Source organism: Entelurus aequoreus, linkage group LG04 (genome assembly GCF_033978785.1).
Source record: "Entelurus aequoreus isolate RoL-2023_Sb linkage group LG04, RoL_Eaeq_v1.1, whole genome shotgun sequence".
Taxonomy (NCBI): Eukaryota; Metazoa; Chordata; class Actinopteri; order Syngnathiformes; family Syngnathidae; genus Entelurus; species Entelurus aequoreus.
This window is the reverse complement of record NC_084734.1, coordinates 27,104,666-27,132,083: the sequence shown is the minus strand read 5'-3', so window position 1 is coordinate 27,132,083 and position 27,418 is coordinate 27,104,666. Positions and strand designations below refer to the sequence as shown.

Here is a 27,418-nt window from a genome sequence, read left to right as displayed (position 1 = left end):
TTCTGTCAGACCCCAGTGCAGATATGGCTACAGCACGCATCTACAATTTCCAGTGAGTCCCACCAGGGCCGATAGCAGACTTCACCCCACCTGAGGCCTTGGTGGCACAGCAGGCGCCGTGTCCAATAGCGGGTTCGGTTGTGGATGTGGCAACAAATCTAACCTCAACCGAAACACCTGGCCAGCCGTGTGGTTTTGCCTCAGTTGCTATGTTGCTATGCTCATATGCTTCACCAACTGCAGCTTACCATGGTACAGTTAGTTCCAAAATGACAAGCGACTTCTGAGAGGTTGACCAGAAGATCCGGCCTGAGGTTAGTTTTAATGATCCCAGGTGGAAAGGTGATTATCTAGTCTAAGTCAACCTGCATTCTCCAGTCTCGTGCCGTGTTTAGGAGGGTTGCTTCCACTCTTGCGGATGGTTTTGCTGGGAGTTGTTCTGCTCTCACAAAAAGGGTGGCGTTTGTATGCCTAGGCATGGGAGAAAGGAGGGCGTTGTTGGCAGTTCTCCTTCTTTTTAGAGTGATCGCCAGTTGTCGTAGGACCTGGTTGTGTCTCCAAGTATAGCGGCGTTGAGACAAACTGGTTTTGCAGCCAGTGAGGTTGTGTCTCAATGTTGCAGGGGTTTGACACAGCACACAAGAAGTACAGGCTCCAAACCATTGGTTAAGATTTGAGGGTGGGAGAAGTGCATTATAGGTGGCTCTGATGATTAAGATGATTTGGCTTCCTTCAATCTCCCAATCCAGCTATTGTTCCCACTTCCAAAGCTTGTCATGATATTGTGTATTCTGTTGTTGAATACAGAATTACAGATCTTGGAAGTAGTTTCTCACCAGGTTTGTAATGGTATTTGGGATGTTGAAGAAGTTGAAGGCTGTCCAGATGAGAGAATGAGGGACGGATCCGAAAGCATTGGTAAGGACCAGGCATAAAACGTGCAGGTCTCTTCATTCCCTTTTGGCAGATTAAATTTGGTGCCATATCATGCTGGTACGCTTCAAGCATCCTGAGAAACTGGGTATGCCGGCTTTCTGCACAGATGTGTTTATTAAGTTATTTTTCTTCAGGTATGTTGTCATCCTTTTAGCAACAATGCTAAATAAGACTTTTCCTTCCACATTCAACAGGTTGATCTGTCGGAACTGATCCATGTTTGAGGCATCCTTCTCCTTAGGAATTATCACTCCTTCTGCTCTTTGCTATTCTTTTTTGGATGGTTTGTTTTGTCCAAATCACCTTCATTTGCCTCCATAGAAAGTGTAAGATGTCTGGGTAGTTTTTATACAGCCTGTATGGAACTCCGTTTGGTCCTAGAGCTGAAGCTGCCCTTGCTTTCCTTACTACTTCCTCCACTTCGCTCGACTTTGGGGGACTGTTGTCCAGTTGGTAACCTGGTTGAGGAATAGGTGGCATGGTGGGGAGTATCTCCCTCTGTTCACATCTTTGGCTGTCTTTGTGGGTTGTTTTCAGCTGGTCCTCTAACTCTCTTTGGCACCTTCAGTGACCCGCTCTTCTCCTTTGTAAAGAGTCCTTTCAAAAATCTAAAGGGATCCTTACAGAATTATATTCTCCCCCTTTTCTTTCTTTTGCGTCGAGTCACTGAGATTTTCAGCTCTCCGCAGTGTTCCCAGGCGCCCCTTCTGGTTTGTTTGCAGGAGGGCAATATCCACTCTTTCCTCTGCTGAGGCTCTCTTCAATTCCTTCCTCAGCTCCCTTCTCTCTTTGACAAGGTGCTGGATTTCTTGCTGCCTTCTGGACTTACGAAGAATTGTTGGTGTCCTGTCCTTATTTCCTGCCTTTCAAAACCTTTATGTTCCGTAGGAGTAGACCAGATTGCCCATTTTCTACAGCTTCTTCTCCACTGTTCCTCTGTTTCCATCAAGTATCTTGATCAAGTCTTCATCAATTGCTGCTGGACTTTGGCCTCAGATCTGAGCAGGTTGCAAGTGACTTGGTTCCAAGTTCTCTGATGTTTTGCTTGAACTACTTTCAGCCACTGGGGTACTGATGATCGGTGTGGGTTAGGTCCTTCTGCTGAGCTTCACTCGCCTGACTTGACCTTTCTCTTAGAAGACAATGGTCAATGTGAGGTCCCGGACTCATTTTTTTCAAGCTCTTCTTGAGCCCTTGATGTAGGCCTCTAATGGATGTTATCTTAATGCCAGCCACAACTACATACTTGAAGCTCTGTTCCTCTAGCTGATGTTGCTTGCTTGGTGCCCATTATCTGATTGGTTGTTGTGTTCTTTCAAGGGTCATATACTGGGTTGTCAGTCGATGAATCATCTTCCGCCCCCGCTCTCACAGACTTTATGGGTGTTTTTCTCTTTGGATTTTTCGTAGCAATGAGGTGTGGCCTTTGTGCTCGTCTATCACAGCACCATTGGAGTCATTCCTTCTTGTCAACTGTCTTTCCAAGTCGTCACATGGTCTTTCCCTTGTTGTCAGCTGCACTTTCACAGCAACCACTGGATTTTTCCATTTTGTCAATTGAGTTTACAGGATTAGATGGTACAATCCATCCATCCATTTTCTACCGCTTATTCCCTTCGGGGTCGCAGGGAGCGCTGGAGCCAATCCCTTAGATAATCTGTACTTCAATCAATCAATCAATCAATGTTTATTTATATAGCCCTAAATCACAAGTGTCTCAAAGGGCTGTACAAGCCACAACGACATCCTCTGTGTCGAGTGGGTCCGACATAATATTGTGAAAGTCCAACACATCATTGTAGAGGTGGAGGTTAAGGGGTAAAGGCTTCACAAGGGTCTTCCTCCTTTATTGGTGTTTCGTTGAAAGGCTCACGACACCTCCAAAGGGCTCAACGGCAACGCCCAGTTGTGTCTCCCCTCTGCTTTTACCCCTTGATGGTCACTTTGGAGCCCAGTTGGGGTCCTTTTTATTACTTCATATCCAGCTGCTGCTTCATTCGGCAGCATCTGACAGTGACTTGATGGCTTGTCGGAAGGCCTTTCCGAGCCCTCCCATTTCCTTGAGAAGCTTGGTTGTGGATGTGGCAACAAATCTCCTCCACCCACCCTCAACCAGAAGCACCTGGGCCATGCCAGCCATTTTGTTCTGCTTCCGTTGCTATGTCGGAGTATTTTAGTCGCTTGCGCTTATATGCTTCACCAACTGCAGCTTTCCATGGTACAGTTAGTTCCACAATAAAAAGTTAATTCTGAGAGGTTGACCAAAAGATCAGGTCCGGCCTGGGGGGAGTTAGTTAATCTAAATTTAAAACACTTCATTGTAGTCAATATGTATGTATGCATATGCTTAGGTGTGAATTCCGTGTAAAGTTTTCTCCACAGTTACAAATCATAACACACTTTTTGTGTATGTCTGTAAAGAGTTCGTGTGTGGAGGTGTTCCCTTTAGATTGCAAATAAAACCCTCCACTCTCCACCCTCTCCAAAAGTGTGCAAATGTATCTTTTGAAAATATAAAATGCTAAAAATATATATCTCGAAGACAAACATCACTGCTATTTTTTTTCCCGACACGGTCGAAATTAGACTTTAGACATTATATAGATTCACCGGACAAAACATTAGGTACACCAGCCTACTCGCCAATCGATAGCCGCATGAAAAATTTTACCAGCATTTATTTTTGTATCAGCATTAATATTGGCACTCACTACATGTGAGTGCCAATATTGGATTAAAATAATACTTTATTCTACCTTTTCTTGTGGCCACTCAAACCAAGTAATGTTGCAATGGTGTCCTCTATTTATTTGTCTGGAGTTTAGCATCTAATCCAACTTTGTCCTGGTCAATTTTGACAAAACAGTCCAGTGTAAAATGTTGTGGACAAACATGGAAATATTATTCTTTTATAGACATTGGAGCAGGCGGGGGGCATGAGACGAGAAGAAAAAACACCCAAGGCTGCAGGCAGAAGCTAAAAGTCTCCATACAGATGGCCTAGGACTAGGACTGTGCTAAAATTCCCACATAAGTACCACACTAAAAAAAGACTGCAAAACACAACGTTCAGAGGCATCTAAAACTGCGTGCTGTCAGGCTTGTTATGTTTGGGTTTTCCTCTATGTTTGTGTTTATTTCCTGTCAGCGCTCTTATTTTGGTTGCATTTCCCGCATGTCTCCCTGAGCGCTCGTTTCCCTCACCTGGCTGGCCCTGATTGGCAGCCTGGCACACCTGGTTGCAGTTGCCAATCAGGCTACTATTTATGCCTGCCTCACCCTCCAGTCAGGGCTTAAGGATTGTATCCTGTAGCCTGTTTCCTTTTAACCTGTTATCCTGGTTCCTGTTGGCTGTTTCCTGGTTCTTGTTTTCCCCGCATGTGCACTTACCAGTTGCACTATTTGTTTTTTTGATATTAAAGTCATGTTTTCCTGCGCTACGCCTGCCATCCCTGCATCTTGGGGTTCAAGACCGACAGCAGTCCCTGACACGTGCAAGCTCACGCCCAAATGCATCAACATAATTTGACACTTTGGCATTGTTTTTCCTGACATAGTAAGTTGAAAGATCCAGACACTTTTGTTAATATTTTTATCACGCAATATAATAAAATATGCAACCGTAATTATTTGTTACTTGTTTAAATTGACAACAATATTGTTCAATTTAAACACTTATTTTAGATGTGTGCTTAGCTGTTGAGTAGCTGTTAGAGACTGGTAACCTATAGCCTACTTTGTTAACCTTTTGTAAATGACTTCACTTAAGTACAAGAAGTGAAGTATATTTGGATAGCGCTTTCCTCTAGAGACTCAAAACACTTTACATAGTGAAACCCATTACCTACATTAAAACCAGAGTGGCTGGCACTGGAAGCAGGTGGGTAAAGTGTCTTGCCGAAGGACACGACGGCAGTGGGTATTGAACCTGGCACCATCAAGTTGCTGGCACGTCCTCTGTACCAACAAAGCCACGGTTTTGCACAAGTAAACAGCAGGACCGCTTGTGAGCAGTAATGTCGGAGATTTGGTATGCAAGTCCATATAATCTGATTTTTTTTGATGGTATCAAACTGATATCACTATCAGATTGGGACACACTTAATTAAAAGTGTCTTCTTCTACAATGTTCTCAGACGTATTAAAGTTTTTTGTACAGTCTCTAATAGGGCTCTAGCTATCGAGCATCTTAGTAATTAGGTTGTCTATTGATTTGTTTGTTCGATTAACTGAATAATTGGATGAACCCCACTTTGAAGCCTGAATGCTTCTTTTAAGGAAAACAGTTTAAATAAATGTTTTTACTTGCCATAACCTTCATTTCTTTATACAAATGCACATCATCAACATTGAAACTGCAACATTTTAACACGTGTTCATTGATAAAAAAATAAAAAAATGTGTTTAAAAAACTTGGATGCATGTGCATGTATGAGCCAGTCTGCCCCACAACAGGAGGATAGAGGAAAAAAAGGAACTTATTGACGACAGTAGGAAAGGGATTCACATGGCCCCATTCCTGGGTGGATCTCACGTAAGAGGAAAGGGGGCGGGGTAATTATTTTGCAATGCAGTCTGCTGAAAACGATGGAAAGTGCCACTCTGCATTGCAACTGACGCTGTGGTTAAGGTTGGAATTGCCACAAAACACATTTTAATATATTCAAACACTCTACTGCCATCTGGCGGCTAAAGTGGATGGTGCATTCCCACAATTTGTCGGGTTTCGTGTGTCAGGTAAACTGTGACGAATGTGGCCGTATGAATCCCCTTCCTATTGTACAACCTCGGACAACAACTGCAGACTCACGCTGAGATACAGTATCTGTTGATGTCACATGTGGGAAAAACCTCGCAAATTGCTTGTATTACGTGACGTGACCTCTTCCCGGAAGAGAAAAACGGTGGTGGTCAACCAAGTCAAGATGCTTTCCTTATTCTTGGAGAAAGGCTAAATGGCGCCTTGTACTCATTGAGAACAGAGCTAGCTTGACCACCACGCGTATTTAATGGGCGAGATGTGAGTCGGACGTGACGTCATTTAAAACCAAGAAATTGGGCAAATTCTAAACAGATCGTTTAGAACAGGGATGTCAAACTGGTTTTCATTGAGGACCACCATGCTGCCATCAGAGGGCCGCTTGTAACAGCGAATAATGTATGAATTTGCCTCTGGATTTATTTATTAATTGTATAAATTGCTTTAAGTAGACTGTCGATTTTACAGTAAAAACTTTACATTTACAAAATTTTACTGTAAAATATAGTGTTGTTGGGGGTTTTTTTTACAACATTTTACAGTAGATGGAAAAACCATACCACTGTGTTTTTGGGGGGAGGGGAGGGTTATGGAAAAAGCTTACAGCTTAATTGCCCGAATTTTTGTGTTGAATTCGTTTTTACAACATTATATTGTTGATGGAAAAACAGTACAAGTTCTTTTTTTTTCTGGCAATTTAGCTGCCAGTTTTTCTACCAAGATTTTACGGTAAAAATATGGCAGCTCAGTCAACAGAATTTTAACGCAAAACAAATGGTAGGTTTTTTTCAATTTACAGTAGTATGCTGTAAAGAACACCGTAAAACGTATTGTCATTTTTATTAATTCGATGGGTAGTTTGCTGTATAGTTAAATATTTGTATGTATTTTTATTTAGACAAAAACATGTTTGGAAAGTACAATAATATACTGTAATATTTGTTGCAATATTGGATACTATTAAAGTTTAAAAGGTATGCAATTTCAAGCAGTAGATATATTTTTGCTATCAAAATAAAAAAAATCAATGACATTTAGTGAGAAAATATGAAGTACTTTATTGACACATATCATTTCAGGGTGTTTGCGGGCCAGATAAAATGATGTCGCGAGCCAGATCTGGCCCCCGGGTCTTGAGTTTGACACCTGTGGTTTCAAATTTTAGATTTTTATGCAGATCCCAAATAAACGTAAACAGGTATTAATGGGTAAATATAAAAGTAATATAAAATATAAAATAAAAAACTATAAACAGATGACTCTTTGTATATGTTGAATTATTTGATGTTATGTAAATTCCTCATAATGAAATATTGTTAAATATATTGGACTGGAAGTCCCGCTTCCCATTTGTATTATTACTTGTTTTCTACAATCTTTGATTCAATAAAGCAACCAAAAAAACACAATACATCAAGCTGTTTACAGTAGTACAGATTTGATCACATTTAACGTATTAAAGATATGTGATGAAGTCAATAAGTGGAATGCTGCAGGTTAATGACAACAGTGATAACAAACGTGATCTGAATGTTGTAATATATATATATACATTTTGTGTGTGTGTGTGTGTGTGTGTGTGTGTGTGTGTGTGTGTGTGTGTATACAGTAAATATGTATATACAGTAAATATATGTGTGTGTATATATACATGTATATATACATACATATATTAATATATATGTATATATACACATATGTGTGTATATGTATATATACATACATATGTATGTATGTATATAGATATAGATATATATACAGTATATACAGTAAATATGTATATATGTATATATGTGTGTATATATGTATATATACATACATATATACAAAATTATGTATATATATATATATATATATATATACATAAATGTAAATTGTATACATACAAACCCCGTTTCCATATGAGTTGGGAAATTGTGTAAGTTGTAAATATAAACGGAATACAATGATTTGCAAATCATTTTCAACCCATATTCAGTTGAATATGCTACAAAGAAAACATATTTTATGTTCAAACTGATAAACTTTTTTTTTTTTTTCAAATAATCATTAACTTTAGAATTTGATGCCAGCAACACGTGACAAAGAAGTTGGGAAAGGTGGCAATAAATACTGATAAAGTTGAGGAATGCTCATCAAACACTTATTTGGAAGATCCCACAGGTGAACAGACACATTGGGAACAGGTGGGTGCCATGATTGGGTATAAAAGTAGATTCCATGAAATGCACAGTCATTCACAAACAAGGATGGGGCGAGGGTCACCACTTTGTCAACAAATGCGTGAGCAAATTGTTGAACAGTTTAAGAAAAACCTTTCTCAACCAGCTATTGCAAGGAATTTAGGGATTTCACCATCTACGGTCCGTAATATCATCAAAGGGTTCAGAGAATCTGGAGAAATCACTGCACGTAAGCAGCTAAGCCCGTGACCTTCGATCCCTCAGGCTGTACTGCATCAACAAGCGACATCAGTGTGTAAAGGATATCACCACATGGGCTCAGGAACACTTCAGAAACCCACTGTCAGTAACTACAGTTCGTCGCTACATCTGTAAGTGCAAGTTAAAACTCTCCAGGACCCCAGGAAGACTAGTGGGTTGTTGAGGCAACCAGCTAATGGGGATCCTTAATAAAAATCAAAAAAAATCCTATGCAAGGCGAAAACCGTTTATCAACAACACCCAGAAACGTAGTCGGCTTTGCTGGGCCTGAGCTCATCTAAGATGGACTGATACAAAGTGGAAAAGTGTTCTGTGGTCTGACGAGTCCACATTTTAAATTGTTTTTGGAAACTGTGGACGTCGTGTCCTCCGGACCAAAGAGGAAAAGAACCATCTGGATTGTTATAGGCGCAAAGTTGAAAAGCCAGCATGTGTGATGGTATGGGGGTGTATTAGTGCCCAAGACATGGGTAACTTACACATCTGTGAAGGCACCATTAATGCTGAAAGGTACATACAGGTTTTGGAGCAACATATGTTGCCATCCAAGCAACGTTATCATGGACGCCCCTGCTTATTTCAGCAAGACAATGCCAAGCCACGTGTTACATCATCGTGGCTGCACAGTAAAAGAGTGCGGGTACTAGACTGGCCGGCCTGTAGTCCAGACCTGTCTCCCATTGAAAATGTGTGACGCATTATGAAGCCTAAAATACCACAACGGAGACCCCCGGACTGTTGAACAACTTAAGCTGTACATCAAGCAAGAATGGGAAATAATTCCACCTGAGAAGCTTAAAAAATGTGTCTCCTCAGTTCCCAAACATTTACTGAGTGTTGTTAAAAGGAAAGGCCATGTAACACGGTGGTGAACATGCCCTTTCCCAACTACTTTAGCACGTGTTGCAGCCATGAAATTCTAAGTTAATTATTATTTGCAAAAAAAAAATAAAGTTTATGAATTTGAACATCAAATATCTTGTCTTTGTAGTGCATTCAAGGATTTGCAAATCATTGTATTCCATTTATATTTACATCTAACACAATTTCCCAACTCATATGGAAACGGGGTTTGTACATACATATATACATATATATCTATATATACACATATGCGTGTGTATATGTATATAAAGTAAATATGTATATGTATATATATATATATATGTGTGTGTATATATATATATATATATACATATATATGTATATATATATATACACATATATGTTTATATACATACATATATGTTTCTATAATATACATTTGATATGTATATTAGTATGTGGTGTTTCCATGTGTTGCATAAAAAGGAGTGATGTATAAGTAATGGTGTGTGTGTGTGTGTGCGTGCGTGTGTGTCTGTGCGTGTGTGTGTGTGTGCGCGCATACAAAGTGCGAGGATGATGATGGTGATGATGATGATGTTACCTGCTGAACATGTTCTTGAAGCGTGTAAACATGTTGTCTGAAGGACTCTCCGCGTCTCGGGGAAGGTTCTCCACTGTCGACACGACGGAAATCATCTCGATCGATTATTAGACCATTCCGACACACAAAGAGGTAAGAAGACGAGGCTGGAGGAGGATGAAGGGGAGGAAAGGGATGCGTCCTGCGTGACGTGTTGAAGGTGGTGATGGTGTTCTGATGGTCCACGCGAGATAATGAGAATATTTGGTCTTCTTCTGGAGCGCCAAGAGGAGTGCTGAGTGAAATCCATACACGTGTCGACTGTGTCGATACCAGACATCACTCAGTATCAGATTACCAGTGATGACTGCAATTATCTTGTTTATTTTCACAGATATTTGTTGCTGTGTTGTCCATATTGTTACATTTATATATATATATATATATATAGTCTTATATACTGCTATATGGTCATATATTTAAATGTGTTTTCCTTTTTAGTTAATAGTCAAGAAATACGTTTTTAAAATGATTAGAATTTACCTCGAATTATTTTTGACTATTGATTTTATTTTACAATTGTTTGTAAATAGAATAATTGCAATTTTAAAAAACAATTTTGTTGGTTTTGTAATATCGTCTGTTAAATTGTTGTGTATTCTTATTTTTACAGTTATATTTTGATTCTTATTATTGCTTTTTATTTTTATTATTATATTTTCTGTTTTATTTCTATTTATACCCCCATTATTTACGTTTTACTTTTTTATTTCGATCTCAATTCTGTACACTGCTGCTGGGATTTTAATTTTTTGAGGGAAGTTCGAAATAACTCAAACTCAAACTCAAACTCTACTGAAGTACTATCTATCTATCTACCTATTGATAAAAAATGTTTTATTGGTCTAAAATATTTGTACTGAGCTTTATTGTTATTATTTACGGTTAACAAACTACAGGCAGATTTACAATATCCTTTAATGATCTTGAAAAAAATGCAAAGTTAAGAAGTATCGGTATCGGCTGTGCATGTATATCCTCGGTATCACATCGACATTACGATCAGTGTCGAATAAACCAGCTCGACGAGAGGAGTCAGATCGACATGCCTGGACGGAATGTATCACTGTACCGCAGGGGGGCGCCATCTGATATATATATATATATATATATATATATATATATATATATATATATATATATATATATATATATATATATATATATATATATATATATATATATATATATATATATATACTACCGTTCAAAAGTTTGGGGTCACATTGAAATGTTCTTATTTTTGAAGGAAAAGCACTGTACTTTTCTATGAAGATAACTTTAAACTAGTCTTAACTTTAAAGAAATACACTCTATACATTGCTAATGTGGTAAATGACTATTCTAGCTGCAAATGTCTGGTTTTTGGTGCAATATCTACATAGGTGTATAGAGGCCCATTTCCAGCAACTATCACTCCAGTGTTCTAATGGTACAATGTGTTTGCTCATTGGCTCAGAAGGCTAATTGATGATTAGAAAACCCTTGTGCAATCATGTTCACACATCTGAAAACAGTTTAGCTCGTTACAGAAGCTACAAAACTGACCTTCCTTTGGGCAGATTGAGTTTCTGGAGCATCACATTTGTGGGGTCCATTAAACGCTCAAAATGGCCAGAAAAAGAGAACTTTCATCTGAAACTCGACAGTCTATTCTTGTTCTTAGAAATGAAGGCTATTCCACAAAATTGTTTGGGTGACCCCAAACTTTTGAACGGTAGTGTATATATGTATATACATATATATGTATATGTACATATATATGTATAAATACATATATATGTATATGTACATATATATGTATAAATACATATATATGTACATGTATAAATACATATATATGTATATGCATATATACATATATATGTATATATACATATATGTACATGTATAAATACATATATATATGCATATATATATGTATACATATACATATAAATATATATATGTATATATACTGTATATATACGTATGCATACATATATATATATGTGTAGAAATATACGTGTATATATGTGTATGCGTACATATTATACATATACAGTATATAAATATATATATATATATATATATATATATATATATATATATATATATATATATATATATATATATATATATATACATACATATTCATTAAACAGAGTGAAATATTTCAAGCCTTTATTTCATTCAAGTTTGATGATTAGATAATCCCTCCATACATTTTCTACCACGTGTCCCTTTAATGATAAGCCAAAATTCAGTGTTACAGAAAATGAGAATATTACATAAAAGAATAAAAAACATAATTTATAGACAAGATGTCAGTCTTGTGATAAAGTATGGTCATTTATTTGCGTTTAATACTTGGTTGCTTGTATTATTGTATCAATATGGTGTGTCAGTATCTACTGCTCAGATGTAATGGAAGCTCCTTGCAGCCTCCAAATCATAAGCATTGCACGGTGTGGTGCTTCTCATTATCCTCTTGACCATACCGCATAGATTCTCTATAGGATTACGGAGAGATTGCAGGCCAGTCAAGCACAGGAACACCACAGTCATTGAAGCAGTACCAGGGATTTAGAAAACCCTTGTTGCAATTCAAATGAATCTCTTTCCACAGATTCCAAACTTTCCCTGAAACTAGCCCATATTCTGTAGACCAACTACCTATTGGAGACCCCTGGAATAACCCATTGTGGAAGTCTGTTACTTCCCTTTCAGGGTTCGACAGACCAATGTGACCACAACACCTCGGAACGTGGGTTTCAACATGAGAGTTTTTTATTTATTTTTGTTCTTGTCATCTTCAACGTTTCTTCCTTTGCTTTTCAGCCGTCCGGTCCCTTCTGACCCGCTCTTTGCTTTTCAGCCTCTTGGTCTCTCTCCTGCTCCCACTATTCCCCCCCGTCTCATGGTCTCCGGCCCTGCTAATAAAGGAACAGGTGATTAGATAACTCGCTCCAGCTGAGATATCCACTCACCCGTCAGCTGCTTCCTGGCCGGCCCCTGCACACACCCCGCCCGCAGGGAACGCGTGGACCACGCCCCTCTCCACGAATTTTTTTTTACAATTTGTGTTCTCAAAGTGCAATTGAGGCGGGCATCAAATTCAATATTAACACACACACACATACATACATACATGGAGCACAAATAGTGCATTTATTTATTAAGGAAGGTCAGCTAAGCTGGAGCCTTAAATAAAAAGTATGTGAAGAAAGAAATTGAAGACATATTTACAATCATTCTGACCCTCGGGTCCACTTCCTGTCATCTTTTCAATGTCGTCGTTGGAATTTTGCATTTGAGCAGGGACACAAAGCCAGCTTTCTTCTCCGCGTGCTGCATCAAGTGACAAAACAGCAGCTGGAAGTTGAATGGCAACAGTTGTAGAGATGGTGGTAGAGGACAGACGGTCCTCTCATCGTCGTGTCAGTGAGGCCTCTTTCCTCTCGGCACGTCCCTCCATCGTAGTACATGAGCTGGTGACAGGAAGTGAGCCATCTGGCTTCGACTCCAGTCTTGTTCACTGTCTTGGAGGCGCTTCCAGTGTGGGACGTCACTGACGTCCTGAGTGTCAACTGGTCTTTAGTGAGGACACATCACTGGCCCAGCCTCTGCTGACATTGGCCAAAGCGCTGCAAGGTGCACAGTAAGTCCTCATATGAGATGTTTCTGTGTGACGGCAGCGAGCTGAAACAAAGAGCCCAAGATACTTACAACACAGCACAGTACACTAACAATGCAGCTTTCAAGTACACACTTAATTAGCAACAAGTTGGCAAAACTTGCTATCTGTGCATGTGCACACTAAGTGTAACTGCAGAGGCAGAATTACAGTTGGCTATGCACGTGTTTGTGTGTCTGTCTGTCATGACACTATAGTGGCTCCCTGGAGCATTTTTTAAAAAAGATTGAAAATGGAAAAAGATGGGGGGGGGAATTATTGTTTTGTTTTAGTATGTTTTTTGTTTCTTCTTCATCGTATGGGCAGCTGTTTTCCGGCACCCGGACCTGAGGCCGAGGGTCTATGCCTTTTACCACCCCAGGCCCGGGGGGCCCTCCCGTTCATATGTCAGGACACACAGAAGTGAGCCAGGTCACCGAGCAGTCATCCAGGTCCGCCAGGCCACGCAAACCATTAGGAGCACGATAAATCGGGCAACGCAGGATCACGTGGTCGGCAGTCTGCTCCTCCGCGCCACACTCACACGTCGCGTTAGGTGCTAAGCCCCACTGGAACATGTTTGAGCGAAAGCGACCGACACCAGTTCGGAGGCGGTTAAGCCTCACCCAGGCCACTCGTGGTAGTGAGAGGCCTGGTATTGAGCCGGTGTCAGGTATGAAGTCACGGAGTCTGGAGGAGATGGTATGCTCCAGGTCCGTGCTCCATTTGTGGTTCGCCCAGTGAGCCGCCCTGATGTTGTTGTCACTGCATTGCTGCAGGAGCTTCAGGGCGGCTGGTACCAGTGGGTCTCTGGAGGGGAGGCGGGGCGTTGGCTCTGAAGAGAGTGTGAGCCTTTCATGGAGCAGGTGGTTCTCATCCATGTTTGCCCGGCCCGCCAGAGTTGCTACAGCACCTTGGCGACGAAGCTCAGCGGGTTGGATGCCTGCTAAGATGGGCAGTAGCTCCACAGGGGTGGGGCGCAGGCATCCAGTGATAACACGCAAGGCTTCGTTGATCGGGACATCAAGTTGTTTAGAGTGAGCACTGCGCGCCCAGACAGGTGCGCAGTACTCAGCAGTTGAGTAGACCAGGGCAAGTGCTGCTGTTCGCAGAGTTCTTGCCCCGGCACCCCAACCGGACCCGACCAACCGTCTCAGCAGTGAGACGCGGGTGTTGAGTTTCTTGCGTGTTGCCAAGAGGTGTTTACGGAAAGTGAGCGACCTGTCCAGGGTGACCCCAAGGTATTTAGGGTCAGGGCGAGGGTCTTCAGGTGTAGGACGAGGCCGGCATAGGGTAAGGGAAGCCCCATCCGGCTTCCGCACCTCGAACCTGATCTCACGATCCGCTTCCCAATTGTATAGGTGGAAAGCTTGTGTCACCGTCTTGGATTCACTGAGCTTCAATCTCCAGTTATGGAGGTAAGCCACTATGTTTTTTGTTTGAGGACAAACATGACACAAACCTTCCCAATTGTGTGTATGCTTCACTGATGAGAGAGAGTATTCCGTGAACGTCGTTTTGTCCTACTAATTTCGGTGGTTTTTGAACTCATCATAGTGTGGACTGTGACGCAACAGTTTGTTTACATGTAACATCTTCCACTCCTTTGTCTCATTTTGTCCACCAAAAGTTGTATGCTGTGCGCGAATGCACAAAGGTGAGCTTTGTTGATGTTATTGACTTGTTGGAGTGCTAATCAGGCATATTTGGTCAGTGCATGACTGCAAGCTAATCAATGCTAACATGCTATTTAGGCTAGCTGCATGTACATTTGCCTCATTTGTAGGTATATTTGAGCTCATTTAATTTCCTTTACTTTTATCCTCTTTGTATGTAATTTAGTTGTGCATGTCTCATGCATTTCAGATAATTGTTGTGTGCCTTGTTGTTCCAGACCACAGCAAACATTACCGAGCTTGCAAAAGATTGTAATAAATCTATTAAAAGAAGACCGCCTTAACTTGGACACACACATCTATACTTTTGGCCATTAAAAAGACAGTAATTTCCAGCACACACATAAAACGCACACACTGTTTTATGTGTGTGCGTGTAGTGAGTATTATATAACAGAAGCCACTAATGATTTCTAATGTTGTAAAAATGTGTAGAATAAATATAACATTTCAACATTTCTGTCAACGTAGATTTGCTTCAGCCTGCGACACAGTCATTTTGATAGTAGGCTATTATAGCTCATGTAGACACTTACGTCATGTGTTGCCTTCATTATAAGACTTACAGTATATATGGCTTTTAATTTTTTGCGGCTCCACACAGATTTGTTTTTTGTATTTTTGATCCAATATGGCTCTTTCAATGTTTTCCGGTTGCCGACCCCTGCACTATACTGTAGTGTGTGAATTTACAGCTTTTGACCACCAGGTGGAAGGAAAAAAGCACACACACAGAGCTGTGTCTAGAGAGTAGGGCCAACTTGGTTTCAGGCAATCCCCTCAATGATTGCTCAAAAGGCAGTCACGTGACTGCAGGGAACCATGACTACTACTAACTTTGAGCTGGTGCTATGTGTTTGTAGTGCTTCCATGTTAGTTTTTTGACGTGTAAAAATCTCCTGTTGAGCATGGGGCTGATCCACCCGCGAGAATTTTGGAAAGGTTGAACATCGCTTTCCCCACAATCCACAACGAAGACAAGTATGGGAAGTGAGGGGTCGCAAACACTGGGGAGCCACCAATTACAGCATCTTGTGCGAAGTAAACACGACTATGTTTTGTTCAGGAGAGAACACACAAATTAAGGGGATGCCATAAAATCACTTTATAATGACTTGAAATCTGTAAACATTGTTCCATGATGAAATTTAATATTGGACAAGGTGAACACAAACGACAGTATTTTGTGTATGCTGTGTGTTCATTGATGATGTCGTGTCTTACATGAATTCAGTGAGTCTGATGTGCCAGGGGAGGAAACCCAGAGTGCTATCTACTGGACCAAACTTGACCACCAGCTCAGGATCTGGAATATTATTTGCCTCTGAAACACACACAAAAACCAGAACTTAATTTCAAACATAACATCAGGGTGGCTACACTAAATGCTGTAACAAGTAAAACAATGTAGGGCTGCATGATTAATATAAAATATATAAAATCGAATTGACGTCAAGGTTTTAATTAGAGAAATAAATGAAGTTTTTATTTTCATTTTCAGTGACCGACGTGTTCACCAATAAGATATGTTGAGCCTCCCATTTGTTGCATGGACTTTACTGACGTCATGTCTGGCTCACATTTCTTCCATTATATATGCGTGGTGGTCAAGCTAGCTCGGTTCTGAATGGGTACTGGGCACCATTTAACCTTTCTCGAAGAAAAAATGCCCTATGCGTGTGTTGTTTTTGGCTGTATGAATCGTTCAAAACGCGAAAAGGATTAACATTTCTTTAGACTTCGAGAGGTAATCAAGAAGGGAGAAAGTGTGCAAGATTTTACGAAACGACGCGAAAAGCAGCACACAATCCAGTCCAAGGGAGCAGAGTCGAAGAATGCATGAGTTTGCAGTGATCACTTTGTTAAAGGTTTGTTTGATTTAGTGTTACCGTTTATTATTTCCCATTTAGGTACTATCTTGATATTATTTGTATTTCTTAAACACATGTTTGCTACGAGTGTTTCCAAAAGCACCAACTCGGCGAGTCTAAAAGAAAACAAATGTGAGCAAAACCTAAAAGGCAACAAACATAAATGAAGCTTTCAGTACATACACAATGTTGGCATCTATAGTTATATTTTGATAAAGACAGGAAAAAACACGCTACTTGTAAACGGCGCGTGCAACAGCAACAAACATCAGCTACATGAAGTTACATGAAGTGTAACCTTACCCGAGCAAAAACAATGTATATTTATCCATGAGAGTCTTGATACCAATTTCCTTGACCCAACCACGCACATACAAGTTGTAGACCTCCATGCTTTTCCAAGTTTCTATCTGTTTTGTTGTGTAGAATGATGTCTAGAGCACAATAGTTTGATATGTCTGGGAACGCGACCGACGGATAATCATTGATATCGCGAGACAAATCTGTTTTTGATAAAGTATAGGGATCTATCTATTCCATTGCATAGTTAGATTTTTTGCTCGTATCTGCTTTTTGCAAGAAGATTTAAGCCTCTTTTGGTAAACGGATTATACTTGTATAACACTTTTCTACCTTCAAGGTACTCAAAGCGCTTTGACACTATTTCCACATTCACACACTGAAACATGTATGTGTTATTTCAAAACCAAATCACAATATTTACCAATCCTGCACTATGATATCAACACATTCAACACACAATCACCTAAACATGCAAAGATGTTAAAGATGCGTTTTGCGAGCAAAAACGCAGCAAAGCCGCTGACATTTGTTTCTTCCTTGCACAGTATTTCACTTCCAAGTGTTCCTGACTGTCAACAGAAGCAACCAACACTGATCAAAACATACTGTAATGTTCCAAGAATAGCGGCTCACACAAATTCCCAGTTTGTCTTCACTTATTTGACTAAAGCCTTACTCTCATACAAGGGGCTCAATGTACGTCTCTCCTTTTCCGGCAACACTCGCACGAACTCTCACCCCACAACAACCCGTCTCTTCTCCCTCCTTGCCCCCAGTAAAGGCCATTGGCTAGAATCCCGTAGCCAGCGGCTACACCACGAAGGCAACTTGACACGATCAATACGCATTGTTTTGCGGTTTTATATGGTCATTGAAAAAACTACCACATTGGCTAGAAAAATAGCGGAATTCCACTGTATAGAGGGAATTTGGGATCCCTGTTTGTTATTTATTTTATTTATACAGTAAAGCACTATAGTTCCTACCTGTTTCTGTACATCGGAATAAGGAACAGACAAGGGTTGAAAAGAAAAGATGAGCGCGACGAAGGACTACGGTCAGTTTGAAAAAATCAAAAAAACTGCCTTACTGACGGGATCCCTTTTCCTGTTTTATCCAAAATGTATTTGCTTTTCGCAGCACTTATTTTTACGTTCTCTTCTCACTCCATGCAATCCATTGCTCACAGATCACGTCCTGTTTCCAGACGGCGAGTGCCTTTGTTCATGCAACTAACAATGTTTCATTCCTTCTGGTTTTTTCCGAACAAACAAAAATATATATACTGTATATCAAACGCATTTGTTATTGATATCGATTGTGTCTTTTGTGCTATATACTGATATCGTTTTATTGGCCTAGCCTTAGATTTGACTCAACAAAACAGCCAAAATTGCAAATCCATTTACTTTGATAATTTAGTTCATGACTACATCTCCTTGGAAACGGGCGCATACACGACAGTGCAAGTGTAACAGAAGCCAGTCAACTTCAAAAATTGTGCTGGCTATCCTGGAGATTGCCTATGCTTTTAGCTCAGTAGGCAGCACGCTCGCCTCTCACAACTGCAACCTGGGTTCGCGCACCGCTTAAGAGTAGTAGTAACAAACAACAACGCTGAGAGAGCGGGTACACAATCACTACAAGAAGCAGTGCTGTCTGTGATTTACAGCTATGAACACCAATACTTGCATTCGGCTGTCAAAATCGGTTGGGTGGGGTCCCCAGGGCTTCAGCCAAAGTAAGCCTGTGCATTTAAGCGGACTGACCGTAGCTCTCGGCCATTTTTATTTTGTAAAAGTAGCTCTCACAAATGTTAGAGACCCCTGCTATTAGGGGTGTGGGAAAAAATCGATTCGAATTGCGATTCTCACGTTGTGCGATTCAGAATCGATTCTCATTTTTAAAAAATTCATTTTTTTAATTGATTTTTTTATTTGTATTTATTTTATTTTTTTTAATTAATCAATCCAACAAAACAATACACAGCAATACCATAACAATGCAATCCAATTCCAAAACCAAACCCGACCCAGCAACACTCAGAACTGCAATAAACAGAGCAATTGAGAGGAGACACAAACACGACACAGAACAAACCAAAAGAAGTGAAACAAAAATGAATATTATCAACAACAGTATCAATATTAGTTACAATTTCAACATAGCAGTGATTAAAAATCCCTCATTGACATTATCATTAGACATTTAGTTTATGAGATGCGATGCAAGTGTAAGCCACTGTGACACTATTGTTATTTTTTTTTTTAGTAATGTTTGTAATGATAATATCAATGAGGGATTATTAATCACTGCTATGTTGAAATTGTTACTAATATTGATACTGTTGTTGATAATATTCATTTTTGTCTCACTACATTTAGATTGTTCCGTGTCATGTTTGTGTCTCCTCTCAATTGCTCTCAATTGCTCTGTTTATTGCTATTCTGAATGTTGCTGGGTCGGGTTTTGTTTTGAAATTGTATTGCATTATTATGGTATTGTGTATTGTTTTCATTAAAAAAAATTTAAAAAATTGTTTAATAAATTAAAAAATAAGCGGTAGAAAATGGATGGATGGATGAATGATTTAGTGGTTAATGAAGGGTTACCTCTTAGCAGTGTGTCCAGCATGGAGACACTAATATCTTTGAAGCTTCTCTCTTTGTTCTCCACGGAGCGACACAGTTGCTGTGCTGCGTGAACGATACTCTGCTTGCCATCTTCTGGAGACAAGACCTTCACTGTGGGCTTGCATGACAACACTGAAAGACAAAGAAAAAGCCAACATTACATTTTCAGTAAACGTTTAAAGAAGTTTCATCAGGGTTTGAGTTGTGAACCTATTACTTCTCAACTTGACAAGCTCCATCCGATTGGCCCACAATTAGCATACACATGTACACTGTGATGTCCAATTTACCCATCCAATCAATGTTGATGTCATAAACCAGCCGTCTGATTTGTAACATTTGAATGATACCGAATTTGTGATGAATGATTACAAAATATTTCACTCTGTGTGGAAATCATTGAATTCAATTTAACTATTGATCCTCTAAACATCCTACATCCTTGCAAATGTACATAAAGTACAGTATATGATATAATTACATTTACATCCAAAAACATCCACCCCACTTGTACCACAACAAAAAGAAAAACAACTCATCTAAAAGCTCCGTTGACTTTTTGATGACTCAATCGATTTAACTTTACTCTAAATATGTGACGCAATAAGGGACTCTTGAACTCGGTTTCATCATAAACACAGAGTGGAAGTAAAGTATGTGCTGTCCTTACCGTGATTTTGGTGTTCATCAGCACAATCACTGAGGAATTCCACATTGTATTTGGATCCTTCCACACCTAGCAGATCCTTCTGTTGTCTCAGTATCACCTCCAGCAGCCTCGAGTTGTCCTTCCGGAAAATCCCTGGCAGACCAACAACAAAGAAACAAGCGATGAAACATGCAATAGCAGCTTTGCAATACACATTTATTAGTGTTGTAGAAATGTGTGGTTCCATTAGAGCACTTATTCTCAAATAGTGGGGTGGGCTCCCCTGTACATCCTATTCATATTTGTCCCTTAATTATTTAGGTGAATGGTTCTTTTGGAATTTGTTGATTAGGGATGTATATCGTTGGGATTTTATCGAAACGATACTCTTATCGATATTCGGAACAATGCTTAATTTTCTGGAAATGAAAATGTGAAAAAAAATGCATTTTAATTAGCAATTGTATGAGCACAAGAGGTTGAACACTTCCAACATGATGTACTGTAACATCTCAGAGCAGGGAAGTCTTATCAGTACCCGTTTTTTGAGTCATAAACAAGTCAACTACGTGTGCAGTGCCAAGTGTTTTGTTATCTTCTTGTAAAGACCACATAGACCTATCACTCTGTTTCTATTTATTTCAATTACACTCAGCTGGAAGTAATATTTATGTATGGCATGCATGTGCACTTTTTACATGATATATCATATCAAATATATTATATAAATCAACAATCAATTATGTGTCTATTTTGTAACCATAGGAGTTGTCATCTGTGTTTATGTTGCACACAGACATATTTGAGTGACGGACCAGAAGCCATATTGAGTGTTGACAGCTACTGTTTTATGTGTGTGCGTGTAGTGAGTATTATATAAATAAAAAGACTCAGTGATCAAGTGTAATGCTCGATCGTCTAGTTTTTAGTCAAAAGACAGAACAAACTGACACACAGTTAAGAAAGGTGTGTTTTAATGCCACGCAAATGCGGCACAATGGAGTGACATCAGTCGGCAACCAGAGACCTGTCAGTGGATGCTACATTGCTTCAAAGCAACTTTATGGATTATTATATTACCTCAATTTTTTACTTATTTGAGTGGATTAATATTGGCCTGTGGATCAATGGATCGCTAGGACGGTTGATAAAACGTGGTTGTGACAAGTCGAATAAAGTGCGTAATTGACTTAAAACTGACACAGCGTGCGTGACTTTGAGAAATATTTGAGGAGGAAATGTGTTTCAAACTTGTGTGGTGTTGCTTCCTCGTTTGTCATTATTTAAAGCTGATTTTAATGTGTAGCAACACATAAATTAAATTGAATAATAAATTGAGAACAGGAAGTGAACAAAGGTTTTAGCAACTGTTATGTAAAGGAAAAGCGGTAGGATTAAATAAGCTGTGCTTCTTCCTACTCTTTTTCAAACATGTTGAATAGAGAAACTGGAAATTGTGATGTATCATGTTGTATGCATGCATGCATGCATGTTCGAAATAAACCCAAACTTAACTCAACCCATCCATCCATTTTCTACCGCTTGTCCCTTTTGGGATCGCGGGGGGTGCTGGAGCCTATCTCAGCTGCATTCGGGCGGAAGGCGGGGTACACCCTGGACAAGTCGCCACCTCATCACAGGGCCAACACAAATAGACACACAACATTCACACTCACATTCACACACTAGGGCCAATTTAGTGCTGCCTATCAACCTATCCCCAGGTGCATGTTTTTAGAGGTGGGAGGAAGCCGGGGTACCCGGAGGGAACCCACGCAGTCACAGGGAGAACATGCAAACTCCACACAGAAAGATCCAGAGCCCGGGATTGAACTCAGGACTACTCAGGACCTTCGTATTGTGAGGCACATGCACTAACCCCTGTCGCACCGTGTTGCCCAACTTAACTCAACCTTTATAGTAAAATGATGTGCACATAAAATGAGAAGTTTGTACACTTTGACAGCCAACCCAGAAATGGCGATGACAGACTAGAAAAAACACTTGGTTGCACCCCACTTCTTTCTTTGCGAGGACTATGAGTCATCCTTCATCATAACGGGAATACATCAACGTCCTACAGATCCAAGTGAGAACACACATTGTACAGAAAGTGATGTTTAATTATGTTTGTTGGCTCTCAAGAAAGTCTGCAGTAAGTAGTAATCAGGATGTTGTTGAAGGAAAACGTGAACGTTGTGATGCTTTTGTGAAATTAATGCGCCGCTGTGTGCTTAAAATTAGCAAAATATGTAAATATTACATGTTATTATAAATGTACTTGTTATAGTATATTTTAAAAAGAGATATATATTTGAGACAATACCACCATACCCCTATCTTTTGCTGTGCCTTGGTTACGGAAGTTTGCTCTTCTCTGCGCTTGACTGCCAAAGCACAGGGCATTCCCTTTGGCTCAACCCTGCCCCTTGCATGTTTACCTAGGCTTCTGACAGAAAACAACACAACACAACAACCTTTTCAAAAGAGTATGGCAGCCACAGTGCCGACTCCTGAGTGACGCAATGCTTTGATCAGCGACCATTTGGCTATTGGTGAATAACTACAGCTTTATTTAAACATACACCAATTGGCCAATTGAGAACCTACAGTATATCTCTCGTTGTATCGACGTTATCACTAATCTCATCTGTTTATGCTGTTGACTTAGCATAGCAGCTAGCGATAGCTCCTCTCTGCTGCTCGCTCGGTGTGTCAAATGTTTAGCTATTTCTCGGCCTGAAAGTGGCTCTCCCCATAGCTCGTGCAGACTAACCTTGTGTAGCGGCTGGGTGGCTGAAGAATAGTTTTAAACTGAACAGCCATAGAACGCAGTGAGCGAGTAGAACCTCTATATATCCCTGTACACAAGTGTGAGGCTGTAGACCTAACATTAATAAACAAAATGAACGAAAACTACTTCGACATAGTAATGGCTAACTAATTACTTAATAAGAAACAAGTGAAGTTACTACTTGCAACAAAAAGTAACATGAGTACTCTCAACACTTGTTATCTAGTCGTAAAACATGTAAGCAACCTTAAGCACATTGCACATTTTGCTTAAGATACCAATATATATCGTTTATCGCCCCTCGGCCTAAAAATGCAGGGATATCAGTTTTGGTCCATATCGCCCAGCCCCACTACAATACATATATACTTACAGTGTTATTAAAAAACATTTTTAGGGCTTTATAGGCAGAATATGTGACTCCCATAGGCTCCATTGTAAGGGGACTTTTGCTCACATGTATTTACTAGTTAGAATGCATAAAAAAGAAAAACATGTGTGTGCTTGTCTTACATAAGAATTGTGAATTCCAAAAAAGAAGTGCAGTTCCCCTAAACAGCTTGACCAAACTATACAGCCTCATGGAGACATTTTGCTTCCTCAAAGGTGGAACATGAGCGTTGAGTCAGACTAACTAATATAACCTTAGTCCACAGTCACGCGACAATACTCAATTTGGCCTCAAAAAAGGTATATGATTTTGTTGGGTGGACCTTTACACCACTTATTCCAAATTAGTTAATATAAAACAAGATCCATCCATATACACTACGGTATATCAGTGTTTTCCAACCCTTTTTGAGCCAAGGCGCATTTTTTCTTTGAAAAAAATCCAAAAGGCACACCACCAGCAGACATCATTAAAAAATGAATTCAGTAGACAATAAAAAGTTGTTGGATATGAATTTAAACCATAACCAACCATGCAACACTATAGCTCTTGTCTCAAAGTAGGTGTACTGTCACGACCTGTCACATCACGCCCTGACTTATTTGGAGTTTTTTGGTGTTTTCCCGTGCGCATACATTTAGTTCTTGTCTTGCGCTCCTATTTTGGTGGCTTTTCCTGTTTTGTTGGTATTTTCCTGTTGCAGTTTCATGTCTTCCTTTGAGCGCTACTCCCTGCACCTGCTTTGTTTTAGCAATCAAGAATATTTAAGTTGTTGCTATCTTTTTTTGTGTGGACATTGTTGATTGTCATGTCATGTACGGATGTACTTTGTGGACGTCGTCTCTACTCCACACACTGTAAGTCTTTGCTGTCGTCCAGCATTCTGTTTTTGTTTACTTTGTACTTTAGAGCGCCGACACTCAACGGCACACTATTTGCAGATTATAATTACTGGTTTGCAAAAAATATTTTTAACCCAAATAGGTGAAACTGCATAATCTCCTACGGCACACCAGACTGTATCTCACGGCACACTAGTGTGCCGCCCAGTGGTTGAAAAACACTGCACTATATTGCCAAAAGTATTTGGCCACCCATCTAAATGATCCGAATCCGGTGTCCTAATCACTTGGCCAGGCTACAGGTGTATAAAATCAAGCACTTAGGCATGAAGACTGTTTCTACAAACATTTGTGAAAGAATGGGACGCTCTCAGGAGCTCAGTGATTTCCAACGTGGAACTGTCATAGGATGCCACCTGTGCAACAAATCCAGTCACGAAATTTCCTTGCTCCTAAATATTCCAAAGTCAACTGTCGGCTTTATCATAAGAAAATGGAAGAGTTTGGGAACAACAGCAACTCAGCCACGAAGTGGTAGGCCACGTAAACTGACAGCGGATGCTCTTCCAACATGACAGTGCGCTAGTGCACAATGCAAGGTCCACAAAGACATGGATGACATAGTCTGTTGTGGATGAACTTAACTGGCCTGCACAGAGTCCTGACCTGAACCCGGTAGAACACCTTCGGGATGAATTAGAACGGAGACTGAGAGCCAGGCCTTCTCGACCAACATCAGTGTGTGACCTCACCAATGCGCTTTTGGAAAAATGGTCGAAAATTCCTATAAACACACTCAGCAACCTTGTGGACAGCCTTCCCAGATGAGTTGAAGCTGTAATAGTTGCAAAAGGTGGACCGACATCATATTGAACCCTATGAGTTAGGAATGGGATGGCACTTCATGTTCATATGTGAGTCAAGGCAGGTGGCCAAACACCTTTTGGCAATATAGTGTAGATAAATAGTGGTGAAGATATCACTGTGGAGGTCATCTCAGGGCAAGCCACCTGTCTGTTGGCATCCATAATGTCCATCAAAGCATTAAACATTTTTGCCCTATTTTGAACAGACTTGGAGCAGACCACAAACTATCTGTACACCTTATTCTTTACCGCACACACACACACACACACACACATACATATATATATATATATATATATATATATATATATATATATATATATATATATATATATATATATATATATATATATATATATATATATATATATAGCACATTTTCATAGATAGTTGACATATTATTGGGGATAAGTTGTTAGCGTGAGTTTTTACCTTACCGTGATTGTCATAGATGCTGACATAGGATATTCCAATCGCCATGCACCACACCACCATGTTGCCAATGTCCGTGTAGCTGTGCTCTTCTTCGGCTACCAAGAGGCCGACGTGCACCGGCAACTTGTCCAAAGCTCTGCCGTCGGTCAGCCACCGGTGTCGTCGGCTGCGAGCACAGTTTCCGGCTACCAGAGTGCCATTCACGTCGGGGTTGTGATTACATTTCCTCCGCCGGTCGTGGAAGCCCACTAGGGACATGGGCAGGAGCAGCGCGGCCACAGCCCGCTCCCACAGCCGGCCATTGCAGCTCCGAAGCGCCACACGCAGCCAGGAGAGCAGCGCTCTGTTGCTGTGAAGCACGAACAGCAGCAGCCGCCATAAGACGCTGTACAACAACGCCATCGTTGTCCTTATTTCATCTAAAGTTACTCGGACCTGCTGCACATGTCACTTATGTGAGAGTATTACGTGTCTGACTCATCCGTGTCCATGTCATCCCCCTGCCGCCATCTTGCTCTCTCCCTGGCAACCCATGACCTGTGAACCCGCGGTGTGATTACACGTAACTCGCTGATTGGGCGAGAAGTGTGTGACGTCACTCAGAACCCCGCCTCCCATTTTGGGGCAATTCAGTACTGCAAGCAAATAACATTGACAATATATGTTTGTATGTAAATTGTTCAATAAACAAAAATACATACATACAAATAACAAGTACTGCAAGCTAATTATTTTACAAATACTGATTCTATTAACTTTTTTTTTTCTACGGCAATTGAATGATTTTGTTTTTATTTCCATCCAAATTTCTACCGCTTGTCCCTTTTGGGGTCGCAGGGGGTACTGGAGCCTATCTTGTTAACCAATCAAATAAAAACACCGTATTTTTGCTCAAAAACTATCAACAAAATACAAACATTTATTTTCCCTGATTTAAAAAAAAACAACTTACTATAGTTTACTATAGTGGTGCAAAATAAGTACAGCAAAGACGAGCGGAAACCATCTTCAGTACGCATTTCCCTAACTTTACAAAATTCACAAATAAAACATCCATCCATCCATTTTCTACCGCTTGTCGCTTTGGGGGTCGCGGGGGTGCTGGAGCCTATCTCAGCTGCATTCGGACGCAAGACTCAATATATACAAATGAACAATATTAACAACAACAAATCACATTTTTGTAAATATATGTATTAAAAAAGGACTGAAAAATTATGATCGATTCGATATCAATATAGTCATAGGTATCGACGTTTTCATTGATCCGCATACTGATTTCAGTTTTTTCTTCCACTACTACAATTAATCCACCAAAGCAATTTGAATATTTTTTCTTTAGCGCTTTAATGTATTTGTCTTTATTACGCTCATAAATGAAAATATATTTTTTTAATTTTATAATTTATTTTACCGTATTAGTTTTAATTGCCACATAGAGTTGAGGCTACAATAATCAAATAATAATTGTAATTTTTTTTATACCAGGTAATAACGCCTGATTACCATCCAAACATGTAAAAGTCCAACTCGTGGAAGCTGTTTATGAAGTAATATTTATATAAATCCAGACCCAAACAATACGTGGAAAATAATGTCATTGAAATAGAAAGTATTGGCGGGGTGGTGCTATTCATCCACTAAAGCAGTAGAGAGCGCCATTGCAAAGTAAAAACAGCACTGCTGCAACAAAAT

General features: G+C 39.9%; 2 protein-coding genes across 2 annotated transcripts in view; both read right to left on the bottom strand.

The window, feature by feature from the left end:
• The window catches only part of LOC133648412 (solute carrier family 35 member F1-like), a 56,166-nt gene extending 46,301 nt beyond the window's left edge, over positions 1 to 9,865 (bottom strand). The window contains exon 1 of the mRNA XM_062044474.1: positions 9,569 to 9,865. Coding sequence (XP_061900458.1) covers positions 9,569 to 9,663 — 95 coding nt within the window. The 5' untranslated portion in view covers positions 9,664 to 9,865. The remainder of the gene's footprint in view (positions 1 to 9,568) is intronic.
• Positions 9,866 to 12,734: 2,869 nt separating this feature from the next.
• Positions 12,735 to 26,263, bottom strand: LOC133647781 (dehydrodolichyl diphosphate synthase complex subunit nus1-like). Its single transcript, XM_062043473.1, has 5 exons — positions 25,726 to 26,263; positions 20,416 to 20,547; positions 19,725 to 19,877; positions 16,163 to 16,262; positions 12,735 to 13,288 (listed from the first exon to the last, which is right to left on the bottom strand). The coding sequence occupies exons 1-5, from the start codon at positions 26,123 to 26,125 to the stop codon at positions 13,198 to 13,200; spliced, it is 876 nt and encodes a 291-aa protein (XP_061899457.1). The 5' UTR covers positions 26,126 to 26,263; the 3' UTR covers positions 12,735 to 13,197.
• Positions 26,264 to 27,418: the final 1,155 nt, after the last annotated feature.

What these genes read in the sequence shown, in the direction of transcription:
- LOC133647781 (XM_062043473.1), bottom strand. Translation starts at nt 26,125, where the DNA reads ATGGCGTTGTTGTACAGCGTCTTATGGCGGCTGCTGCTGTTCGTGCTT. An exon ending in CAGCATCTATGACAATCACG is followed by an intron (nt 20,548 to 25,725) that starts GTAAGGTAAAAA and finishes TTGGTCTGCCAG; the next exon opens with GGATTTTCCGGAAGGACAAC. An exon ending in TGATGAACACCAAAATCACG is followed by an intron (nt 19,878 to 20,415) that starts GTAAGGACAGCA and finishes TTTGTCTTTCAG; the next exon opens with TGTTGTCATGCAAGCCCACA.